This window comes from Haliotis rufescens, unplaced genomic scaffold (assembly GCF_023055435.1).
Source record: "Haliotis rufescens isolate VD_foot unplaced genomic scaffold, xgHalRufe1.0.p SCAF_1, whole genome shotgun sequence".
Taxonomy (NCBI): domain Eukaryota; kingdom Metazoa; phylum Mollusca; class Gastropoda; order Lepetellida; family Haliotidae; genus Haliotis; species Haliotis rufescens.
The window spans coordinates 80,679,771-80,692,767 of record NW_025963779.1 but is presented as its reverse complement, the minus strand read 5'-3'; the positions used below and the strand labels follow the sequence as shown (position 1 = coordinate 80,692,767).

At 40.4% G+C, this 12,997-nt stretch overlaps 1 protein-coding gene across 2 annotated transcripts in view; it reads right to left on the bottom strand.

The window, feature by feature from the left end:
* LOC124143746 (ankyrin repeat domain-containing protein 24-like) overlaps positions 1–12,997 on the bottom strand; it is a 98,260-nt gene that overhangs the window by 9,932 nt on the left and 75,331 nt on the right. For both annotated transcript variants that reach the window (XM_048401980.1, XM_048401987.1), the window contains exons 16-21: positions 9,755–9,836; positions 9,393–9,505; positions 4,752–4,916; positions 2,987–3,799; positions 1,391–1,897; positions 139–204 (exon numbers count right to left, since the gene is read on the bottom strand). In XM_048401980.1, coding sequence (XP_048257937.1) covers positions 139–204; positions 1,391–1,897; positions 2,987–3,799; positions 4,752–4,916; positions 9,393–9,505; positions 9,755–9,836 — 1,746 coding nt within the window. The remainder of the gene's footprint in view (positions 1–138; positions 205–1,390; positions 1,898–2,986; positions 3,800–4,751; positions 4,917–9,392; positions 9,506–9,754; positions 9,837–12,997) is intronic.

The following is a 12,997-nucleotide window of genomic DNA, read 5'->3' as shown; positions in this document are numbered from 1 at the left end:
TGTCACATTGTAAGCATGAAGAAAATAGTTATGTCAACTCCATCTTCACTGATACTACAACTTCTGAACTGCGCTAATAATGGTAACACTAAGCAAAGAAGCTTTGCCAAAGACAGCTACTGAAGCAAAATGTCTCACCTGTACAGCACTAATAAGATGAGTTCGGTAGACACTGACAATATCCTGATGCTGCCGGTCAAATTCCTGAAACATACATATTCCGTGTTGAACTCATATTCTATATTGTATCACAGGAGAAGATTAAGAGAATTGTCAAATAGCTCAGAGAAATTACTGAAAATTACCATGGACAAAATTCCGGGACAACTTTAGAAAATGCTGACTATGACATTACTATGGTAATCTACACTCTATTTGGGAATTTTCTTTCTAGTTATGGATTGAAGAGGATACAGTATACGTAAGGCATAATTCACATGAAAATAATATTTGCAACAAACACATAGCACATTTCAAAATATAAATGGTTAATTCAAAACAACACACTTGTTACATCCACTATCAGAAAACAGAAATCCTTTCAGATTTGTGCTCAACTGGGTGTAGATGTTTTGTAAACCCATACCAATGACCTTTTGAACTGGCTATCAAACCCTTAACAGTCCACAAATTGAACCTAAATCCTTCAAAATACTTGTCAAAGCTATTGTCCAGGAATCAGTCCAAAGATAAGCAGAGATATTTTTATGAGACTGACCTGATACCTACTTAACTACTGCCCATAAGATTGTCATATTCAAACAATTACTGTCACAAATATTGTACGCAAACAAGTCTCAAACTAGTTTTAACCTGGCTGTGTAACCTTCAATGATATAGTTCCATGATATCAACTTATATTTGTTTGAGACACAGAGATAACACATGGTTTGGCGCCATTGTATAATCTCAAGGTCATTACACCCAGTTGAGCTAAATGATGTGTGTTGCTGTAAGTATAACCAACTCCCAATGTTAAGATACATTGCAGTCTGTGCATCCAGTCATACAGAGTGGTCACTGACCAAGATGGTACAAAAAGCAAAGATTCAATTATTGCTGAAAAACATTATCCGAAAACCACTGAGCTTTTAGGCATGCATGTGCACAGCTTACATCAGCTGGGAATTATCTCATCCATCAAGAGCCACTCGTGTCTTTCACACACAAGCCCATACCCGAACCACGTCAATGCCAAGCATCCAGTTTACCTAACAACACTCTTAGCTGAGCTACTTCCTCTGACAACCGAAACACTGAAAGAAACTAAACACAGGCACAGAAAATTATTACAACAGTCAGCGTCTTCAGTCAGGACAGCAAAGAACCACAACAGAAAATAGTCTTGAAATATTTTCATCAAAAGATTAGAAATCAATCAAAAACGTACAGCTAACTGTTGCTGCAGATGGGAAATCTGCGTCTGCAGTGACTTGATCTTGAGCGACCTTTCTGGTTTGCTATCACTCTCAGACTTCACAATTGCTTTCTTTGTCCCTGTCTCCCCATTCGTGAGAGAACCAGACTCAAGGCGTTTCTTGGAATGTTCCAGATCAGTCTGAACCTGTTCCAATTCCATCTGCACTTGTTTCAGTTCCACATGCACAAGCTTCAGGTCTTCCTCCAGGGTAGTATTTGCCTTACACAGTTCACTCACAGTCTTTTGAAGCTGTTCCTTCTCAGCTACCAAGGCATCATTCTCCTTCACCAACTCAGCATGGTCTTCGGGTGCCTCATCTATCTTGAGGTCCTCTGTCTGACTGTCCATCAGGTCCTGCTCAAGCTTCTCCTTGTCCTTCAGAAGCTCGGTGTAGTCCTGTTCCAGCTGACTGTAGTCCTGTTGCAGGATGTCGTGTTGCTGTAACACTCCCTCAATTTCCTCCACCTCAGCTTGAAGCTGGGAAAGTCATGGAATAATGATTATGAAATTAGGATTTGTAATTATACTAATACTGTCACTGAAACATTACTAATTAGGATTAATTAAAATCATTTACAGTGAAACCTTGCTAACTTGGAAGTTCTGGGGAGCATAAAAAAAGGAAACAAGTTATCCTTAGTCAAATAGAGTGCCAACAATACACAAGAAATTCATAACAGATTTTGCCATATATATTATAAAGTTACCTTGTCTTATGTGACACAATGAAATGAAAGGAGTTTGAGTAAACATGCTTTCTCTGCACAATAATTTCCAGACATGGTTACATTTGGAAATGAACCGATATTTACTATATACTACTCACGAAAGTTAAGGATCACTAGATTCTTTCATATAACTATAGTTAATCTGCCATGATATGACAGATTAACTGGAGTGATATTATAGAATCAGGTGATCCTTAACCTATTTTGAGCAGCATAGAACATCAAAAGTGAACAGGGGAGATTTTCAGGTTTTGCAACATAGTGAGCAATATTACAACTACACCAAAGCAACCTGCACTAGAACAGGCAACCCAGATATTAAAAGTGTGAGCCTCAATCCATAGAATAATGGATCAGTGACATTAAGTTTTTGCAATTGGTCTGTTACTATCCATAACATCAGCCGTTTCAGTCACCTCAGACAACAAGAATGAAGTACCAGAAGGTCCGAGATCTTGACATAGATGTATAAATTAATAATATATCTGGCACAAAAATCCTTCAGTGAGTGAGTAAATGTTGAATTATGTCAGTCAGATATATTTCAGCTACACCACAGCGCTATGTACCAGTACGTATTCAAGTATTGGTCAGGCAACAACATGGTTCATGTGCATGAGCACTAGAAAAGATCAATGCAAAACCTAATCTGCTCTGGAATCCCCCTGCGGTTAAAAAATCATGAAATACTGGAAGAAAAGTTGATATGAAGAACAAATGTACAAATTAATCATAAATGTGTAAACAAATCTGTCAATCACTGGGAGGATAAGAAATCTAAACTGATATGTCAGTGTGCAAAATAATCATAAACATTTGACCGAGCATGTTCCCGTACCTGATCTCTCTCCGTCTCCATCATCTTGATCTGCTCCTGCATGCTCTGGACCTCCTCCAGCAGGATCTCCTGGTCGTGCTGCAACCGTGACGACGTCGCCTCCAGCTCCTCGTTCTTCACCACCAACTTATCTCTCTCTTCCAGCAACTTAGTAAACTCCCCAACCTTCCCTGATAAATTAATTGCACACGTCTTCCTCTCCAGGTCCTCCTTCTCCTTCACAACCTTCTTGTACTTCTCCTGCATCTTCTCCAGCTCGTGCACCAGCTTTTTCAGGTCCTCGTGAAGAGCATTACCATCAGACAACAGGAACTCATTTTCCTTCACAAGTTCATCTTTCTCTTGTATCACCCTCTCAAACTCCATCTGCAGCTGCTCCTTGTCAGTCTGAAGCTGGTCAAAGTCTGCCTGAAGATCATCCCCAGCTTTCAATATTGCATCAAATGTCTCCCGAAGCTTCTCCAACTCATCAGTCAACACTGCACACTGATCCTGAAGCTGTTCGTTCTGCTTCTCTAAACCCTCCATCCTCGAATGATCCTCCTCCTCCTTCACCGAGGACCTTTCCTTTTCCTCAATTTGATCATCTTCCTTCTCCTTGGGTTGAGGACTTCCTCCATCTCCATCATCCTGAATCTTGTCTGCCCTGTTTAACTCTGGCTCCAACTCTGGCTCCACCTTTGGCTCCAGCTTCCCATCCTCTTCCTTCACCCGCATGTCTTCAAGCTCCTTGCTGAGTCGCTTGTTCTCCACCATCAGCTCCTCCTGATTAACGGCTCCATTCAGAAGTTGAAACTCAGACTTCTCCTTGAACTGTAGATGTAAGTAGAGACATGAACAAATGATCAATTTTGTCTGAGTACGTCTCCTTCTTCTTTACCATTTTTTTCATGTCTTGAGTGAGTATGGTTTTAAATCTCTTTTAGCATTATTCCAGCAATATAACGGCTGGGGACACCAGAAAATGGGCTTCACGCATTGTACCTAAGTGGGGAATCGTTCACACATTGTACCAATGTGGGGAATCGAACCAGGGTCTTTAACGAATAGGCTACCGTATCGCCCCTATTTTTAAAGAAACATATTAACCACTTCCTACTGTTCCTACTGTTTGTTCCATTCAGGTTATATGTAACATTTGTATGTTTGGAAGGAATTCTGCTGCTTGAATAACCTTGGGTTGTACTTTTGTTTTATGGAGAAACAAACAAGACTGAGAGAGTGAAAGAGTTTGATGCCACTTCCAATATTATCTCAATTATGTCACAATACGTCAGCTTCAAGTGGGAAAACCCAGATTGACACATGTCATAGACGTGCACCACTTTGGTGAACCCACTAGCGAAGGTGTTGCTCTGATAAACCATGAATCATCTGGAAGTCAAACCCTCAATCAGCAGATCTTGACAGGACCAAGGGAAGCAACAATCAATTTAGGCAGCTTTGTGTGAGTGAATGTCAGCGATCTGCGACACTCCAGCTAAATCATGGTGGCATGTAATAACTGAGACAAACCAGTGGTTGATATTATGAGCAATATCCCACCAAGGTATAATGACACACAATAACATAAGTCCCTCAATCTGATCACCCATGATGTAAATCACTGGACTGTCTGATCCAGACTCAATTATTTACAGACCAATATCATATAGCTTGATTATTACTGAGTGGGATATTATACAACAAACAAAGTAAACAAAAGAGTCATATCATCATTAGACCCTAATGCAATCAGAAATTACAATTAATTACAAATTCATACCATTAGAATCTCTTTCTGCATGTCTGCCTTCTCAGCCTCCAATCGAAGCACTGCTTGCTGAAGCTCATCGAACTGCACTGACTTGTCCGGCTTCATCTCGCCTGGCTCCGACTTGGTTGTCTGGAACAAGTAGGGTGAAGGCTCTCTGTATCCATTGGGAAGACTCTACAAAGACACAGGGAGGAGAAAGAATCAGACACTTGGGCACTCTGCTCCTGCACCAGTGTCTAGACTAACTAATGACAGTCAAGGCCCTGATTATTATTCAAATGTTAAAATGTAATGATTTAGGACATTTCAAATTCAGATTCAGGTTCAAATAATAGCCGAAAACCTCCCCTGAACCTACTTCATTTTTAACACTTTCTTAGTTATCTCCCTTTGACCATAACCTTGTTATGATTTAACAGTGAAAAGTTATGTAAACCATTTACTTTGGGATCAGCCTGCATTGGCCCAAACTAGCCAATCAAATGGTAATTTCAAATCAGACAAACCAATCAAATGATGAATTTAAATCATCAGCCAATCACATGGTTCAAATTTGGCTTTGAGAAAATACATGCCAGTTTCTTTTCATTTCTCCTCCTTTATCAACATATAGTCATTTTTTTGTGTGTTTGTTGTTTAATGCTGCACTCCAATCCAGTGATTGACATATGAGCATTGATCTATGAGACACGATGACATGCATTATCTCAGGCAGTGATCCTGACCAACCAGTCTTGTCGGTCACCTCTTACGACAAGCATGGGTTGCTGAAGACCAATTAAAAACCTGATCTTCAAAGTAAATATAACATCTATATGAGAATCAGGTGAAACCAGTTAACTACTTCCTCTGCAAGTCTGTTGAACAAACTACCACCAGTATCTCCTGGCACTTTCTGCTTCATGCTTAACATGATAAAATATCAGGAATCAGGTGAGGTGAAATACGGTTTAACGTCGCTTCCAAGATTATTGCACTTACATAGCGATGTGCATGCACATGTGTGTGTGTTTGTGTGGCTGCTTGTATTAGTCCGGAGTGATGCAGTTTATAGTGCTATCTCACTGAGATACCATGCCGCAGTTTTAACATGAATACCACACTCAGACACAGTATCCGAGCTTACCAGTCCTTGTTTTAGCCCCTTAATGCAGAGCGCCAGACAGGGTAACAACAAATACCATCTGTTAACGTCTTTTGGTATGACGAGGCTGGGGATCGAACCCCAGACCTTCCGCTCTCCGGGCGGACGCTCTACCACTAGACCACGGAGGTGGAACATATCAGGAATCAACTTGACATGATTGTGTTACCTGTGCAGACATTACACTATCACTTAGGGCTGGGACGAGTCCAAATTTACCACCCCCACACCCTATGACCCGACTCTACCCTGGTACCTGCTGTAGGTGCCAACTGTCCAATTTGGGAAAGTTTGACTGTAGCCCTGGCAAAATGTATTCAGATACATGCATATACTGCAGTTGACTGAAGTTTTATCTTTATTCAAACATATAAAACTCAGAAAGAATGGGTGCATAGTCAGAAGGAAATGTGAACATTAGTGATTTATAGTGTAACCATGGATAATGTTTGTCATTAATCAATATATCACGTGACTAACCACGGGTCTGGGTAGTCCTGTGGGTATCCAGGTCCTACTCAGTACCCACCTGACCTAAGTACCGGAGATACCTGTCCCAGCCCTACTATCAATGATTAAACACAATAGAACAAAGTGGTCAAACATTTTTTTCGCAAACTTGCATTCAAGTGCATGCTTTCTCATGCAATAATACATAGATCTGGTATCTCCCACAAACATTCTTTGCCTTAACCACTAACAATACTTTGCTAATTCACAAGACAAAACTAAAATTTTGTGAAAATGTCATTGTGTGATGACAACATGAGTGAGTGAGTGAGTGAGTGAGTTGGTTTAACACTGCTTGGAACAGTATTTCATTTATATCATGTCAGCTTGAAAAAATCCAGTAGTGATGCAGGTTTAAAAACTTTTACCACTTTGGAGAAAACTACGACATGCCAGGGAACATAGTCAGGGTGAATCTCGGATACAAACCTACGATCATTGGGTCCCAACAAGCCTGAAGCCTCATGTTACAGAGTGGGAATATAATTCAGCATCATGTTATAGAGGGGGAAGATAATTCAGCATCATGTTACAGAGGGGGAAGATAATTCAGCATCGTGTTATAGAGGGGAAGATAATTCAGCATCATGTTATAGAGGGGGAAGATAATTCAGCATCATGTTATAGAGGGGGAAGATAATTCAGCATCATGTTACAGAGGGGGAAGATAATTCAGCATCGTGTTATAGAGGGGGAAGATAATTCAGCATCGTGTTATAGAGGGGGAATATAATTCAGCATCGTGTAATAGAGGGTGAAGATAATTCAGCATCGTGTTATGGAGGGGGAAGATAATTCAGCATCGTGTTATGGAGGGGGGATATAATTCAGCATCGTGTTATAGAGGGGGAATATAATTTCACACTGATACAGAAGGCTTCAACCTAATACACAGGGCCCCGTTCCACAAAGCGATCTTAGCGCTAAGATGATCATAACTGCCAAACTGTAACATACACTTATGACTGTCATAGCGCTCTGATTGCTGTTGTATATGTGGCAATATACTCCACAGATGGAGGTGTTCCATGAAAGAATCCATTTTTGGATTGTCATCCATATCCAACAAAGTTTATTTATGTCAGCTCAAACATCCATAAAGACCCCAGCCTGTGTGAGAAGGCAAACATGCAGCATACCCCATGACGACAGACAGGCGAGTCAGACATGCCTCACTTTCTTGTGTATAATAGCCTATATGCTATTATCAACTGAAAATGCATTTGTTCAGAAGTCAAGCCGAGTGATTACAGCCAGAACAGGCTATGATGTAATAGAGGTAGGGTATTCAAAGGAATTATGGATATACACACAGACAATGTGGTTACCAGAATGTCAGTAAATCTATAGTGAAGTACACCCCTATTTACATGTCTACACTATTCAAGAAGTGTCCAGTGTATTTCCTGCTTTTGTATTAATGATGCAATTCAGTAACATTATCCAGTATAAGAATCAGTATTTTGTTCACCATTTCAGCAGGTAGTGCACGACCTGATCAGCAGGTATCACCCATTATTCATATCTTGTAATGATAAAAGTGGACCACTGCAGTGTGAGGTGAGGTGAAAAGGGGTTTAACATCGCATCCAAGAATATTGCACTTATATAGAAACGTGCATGCATGTGCATGTGTGTGGCTGCTTGTACAAGTCGGACTGATGCCGATTTATAGTGCTAGCCCACAGAGATACCATGTCGCAGTTTAACTTGAATACCCCACTCTGACAGTATACTGACTCCAAGCAGACCAGTCCTTGTTTTAGCTCCTTAATGCCGAGTGCCAGACAGGGTAACAACAAGTACCATCTCTTTACATCTTTGGTATGACGCGGTCGGGGATCGAACCCCCGACATTCTGCTCTCTGGGCTGATGCTGTACCACTAGACCACAGAGGCGGTCAACCACTGCAATTATCATCATCCCAAGGACAACATGGCCCTCAAAATGGCAACCCTCAAAAGGGTGTTTTCAGGGCATTCTCCTTCATCAGAATGATAACAGTGAGCGAGTTGGGTCTAATGCTGCTCTGAACAGCATTTCATTTATGTCATGGGGTGTCAGCTTCATGTGGAAGGAAAGTCTGAAGTGATGCAGGTCTTGGACGTTTACCACTTTGGTGAAACCCAAGAGCAGGAGAATGATGCTGACAAACCTAGAATCGCAATCGTAAATGCTTCAGTATTTAGGAGGATGTTGTAAGAACATGCCAACATCCTACACAGCCTAACCATGCTGGGAAATGACAACTCAGTGAATCTACATGCTCTAATAAACATCACATCAAACAATGGATACCTCACACATCCAAATTATCCTCTCTGAAAAGAAGCACAGTTGAAAACATATTGATATAAGTTTTCAGTTTGTACCAACAACAAAATTAAGCATTTTGTATATATCCTTTTCATAGTACTCATAAATAATACGTATTGACAAAATCCTCTTGCATGAAAGTAACATTTTTTGACAAGACAACAATTCTAATACTGGATGCCCTGTTTTTACAAAAACAGAAGGTCAGCTATTTTAATGTATGTCTGAAATAAGATTATATTTCAGACTTAATGGTAATATTCCATCAAATTCAAAAGAACATACAGACTTCTGATTGAACCTTCTTGTGATACAGTGGAACACCAGTAACCGACTGCTCGTGATGCACAAGTATATAAATATCTTTATGAGAGCTATGATTCCAACAGATCATATTGGGTAATATACTGACAGTGTGTATTGAATGCTTAATAATGGACAAAAAGCCTTAAAAGTGTTGTCAGAAGTGTCATCTTTTTGCATCTTCTTTGAAAAATGTTCTATGGTGTGCAACATGGTAAAAGGTCATATAGTTAGTCATTTAATCTCTCTCATATGCATTGTAAGTATCAATGACAGCAATGAGAACCTGTCCTTCAAGGAACAATTGGAAAATATCCACATGAGTATTGAATGCAAAAATGACCCTAATAAGCACTTGACATTGACCTTCCCTCACCTGCATTTTTTCCTTGAGATGGTCATTCTCCTGTGTAAGAGTCAAGATCTGAGAGCGAAGCAAAACCAACATCTGCTTGTCATCTGGAGATGAGCGATTACGTCGTCTGCGGGCTGGAATATATAGCCAAAGAATTATGATTCAAGAGTCAATTACCGCAAAGCAATTTTCACACTAAATATATAAACAAGACTTCAAACACAGCAAATTTACAAATTCAAATTCCTTGGCTTACAAATATGCCATAATTACCTCACATAAATATGTCAATGCAATTTTCTCTAAAATTCTGATTATGGTTGACAAAAATGAACAGATAAACTGGTGATGTTCTATTTATTTTCTCTGCTAAATACACTCACTTGGCGAGTCAAACAGTTCCTCATCACTGTCTCCCCAACTGTCTCCTGGGATGGCCTCACCCTCCCTCATCCTGGACTCACTCTGAAAACAACAGCAGTCAGTTCACAACTCCGGTACACATGTCACATGACTTCTGTAGTCGCACTCAGGGTCCCATTTCACCTAGAGTTCCAAGCGTTACGTCTGCTACGAGTCTGTGTTACACTATAGGAAGGACGACAGTCGTAACGTTAAAATCTCCTTGTGAATGGGGCACAGTACTGTCTACTTCATACAGTGCTCTACATATATGACCACCAGTGTGAGATGTTGTCTACTGATGAAACACTTTAAATAGCAGAGAATACGACATTCACCTGACTCGACATCCTGTGGAGGTAATATAGGGCAGGGACAGGTAACTCGGGTACTCGGGGCAGGTGGGTCCTGAGTACGACCCAGGTACCCACAGGACTACCCGGACGTGTGGTTAGTCCCATGATATATTATTTAATGACAAAACAATAAAATTCTATAGTTACTCTGGTACAATTTGCTAATGTTTGCATTTCTTTCTGACTGTGCACACGTTCCTTCTGACTCTTATATGTTTGAGTAAACACAAAGCTGGCCTACCTTTAGAATACAGCACCACAAACTTTTCAAACAAGTGACAATACCCTATGACGTAATTTGTAGTATTTTGTTGCCAGTCACACCGGCGAAACAATGCCCTGTGACGTCAGGGGTCATCGAGGGTGCATAAGCTCCTCCCAGTGATCTATCAACTCTACACGAAATGTCATTGAATACGCTAAGCGCTGTGGAGAGTTTTGAATATTTGTTTACTGAATATAGCCTGCGGCGGCGCATTTTATAGCAAGTGCTAGTTTACGAAAGCAATTTTTTTTATATTTTATTTTTTAGTTCGTTCTTCTTGGATTTCAAGTGGCTAAAAGGGTTATAAATGGGAACTAATATACATAAATTATTTTTTCGGTGCATTAATTTTCATTATTATGCACAAGAATGTAGTTTATTAGGGATATTATATTGGCGCTGAACACATCCAAATATAGCTAGTGTTAGGGTAGGTTACCCCAAACTCTATCCTTAGCTCTTCGATCCCCTTTACGATCAATCACTCCTTTTCGATCATTAGGGTTAGGTACCCGTTTAGTTGTTATTAGATCACCCGAATTCTGTCCTTAGCCCTTGGATCCCCTTTACGATCAATCATCCCTTCACGATCATTAGGGTTCGGTAAATCTACCCGTTTAGTTTCTATTATAGATTCTATAACGCTCCTAATATTCTTCACACAAAAACATCGAGTAAAAAGAATGAAATGGTTTTGTGTCAAATACTTTAGCTACTGGAAACTGTCCTGGAACATTAACAGAAGCCACTTTCACCGGCTACATTTTTTCAGTACTGATTCAAGAGCGAACTCACTGTTGTGTCGTCACTAGCCATGCACATGCCTCCCTCATTCCTTACTATTATCCACATCATCCTTACAGTGTTCCCTACCACACTTTTCTGTCACAAAATCCACCCGACGAATTATTAAATAACACGTCATCCATGCGTATTCGCGAGTTCGACGTCTGACGTCTGACGCCTTGAACCGTTTTCAGTTCGCGCCATATCGGATCATTCCTCGCCACTCGGTATCTTGTATATTATGGAATGGGACCAGTGTGCCAAATGGCAATGGGATCATTCGTAAGTGTCGATAGACTAAAGTCACGAGACACCATGCCTACCCATAACCTTCGTAAGGGTCAGTCACTTATTCAACCCTTTTCGTTCAGTTCCATAACGTCGTAGGCATGACTAGGTAAATTTGCACTTTGTATGACAGTGTGGACGTAGCTCTGTGGGTTAGCTGTCGGGCTAACAATCCGAAGGTTGCGAATTCGCGTCCGACGGATTCTCACAAAAACTGGTTGCTTGTCTTTGAGACAAGTGTCCTACGGCAGAGGCCGTCCTCACGAGAAGTTGTGGTACTGTATTCTAAAGGTGCTCCGACAAAGCTTTAGTTAATTTCAGTGTATGCATGATCAAATCGTCTTATACTATATCTAAATACTTTTGCCAGGGCTCAGGTAAAACAATTCCCAATTGAACATTATGTACCCAACTTGAGACCTACAGTGAGTACCCTGGTAGGGATGGGTAACTGGGAGTCAGTAGCCTGGGGAGGCCATTTGGACTGGTCCTAGCCCAAGGAGGTTTCCTCAGATCTCCATGCAGAAAGGTATTGTATTGAAGTGAAGGGTGTGAGATTGACCCTGGATACCAAAAAATAGGGAACACAGCAAAAGATTAGCCATTATATATTGGACTAGCAAACAACTAACTTCGTTCACTGGATATCGTAAAAAGGAGAGTAAAACATGTGTACCCAAACAGTGACTATATACATGCGATATGGCAAAACTACAGCTTCCTACATTCTCCTTAGGAGAGGTAATAGTTTGTTTGTTTGTTTCTTTGTTGTTTAATGCAGCACTCAGCAATATTCCAGCTATATGACGGCGGTCTGTAAAATAATCGAGTCTGGACAAGAAATTCCAGTAATTGATATCATGAGCATCGATCCATGCAATTGAGATTGATGACATGCATCAACCAAGTCAGCGAGTCTGACCACCCGATCCTGTTAGTCGCCTCTTACAACAAGCAAGAGGCGTGATGGTAATAATTGTCTGGGTTCGTAAATAGTGAAGCTCAGCTAAAGTCTATGACAAACTGACATTAAAAACCCTTGGGAATTGGGTCCCCTTAACTATGACAAGAACTTTTCGGGTGAGCTAAAAATAATAATATGAAATTTAAACAAATTTAATCCATATAATCACGACAAAAAAATTACTGTTCCATGATGAAGTAACACCATAAAACAAAACAAGAGCTTCCACCAAGTCTTTATGATATCTCTTGACATGAGGTCAAGATGATCTCAGAATGACCTGCTAATCGGTTAATTTGACATTTCCAAGGAAGACACACATAACTTGGCAACAGCCCATCCTTGGAGAGTAGCATCACAGACATTATACAAGAAACAGCGGTATGTAACAAAGTATTTGTTCCTCCCACGGGGGTACAATCATAATGTTTATCAAAGTCTGGGCAGTACACAAGACAAGGACTGCTAGACCATGCAACAAACTTACTGATGATCATTAGTTTTGCTTACAGAAACTTAAATCAATTTCCTGGACATTGATTACTTTCCTGAATATCCTTTCCCC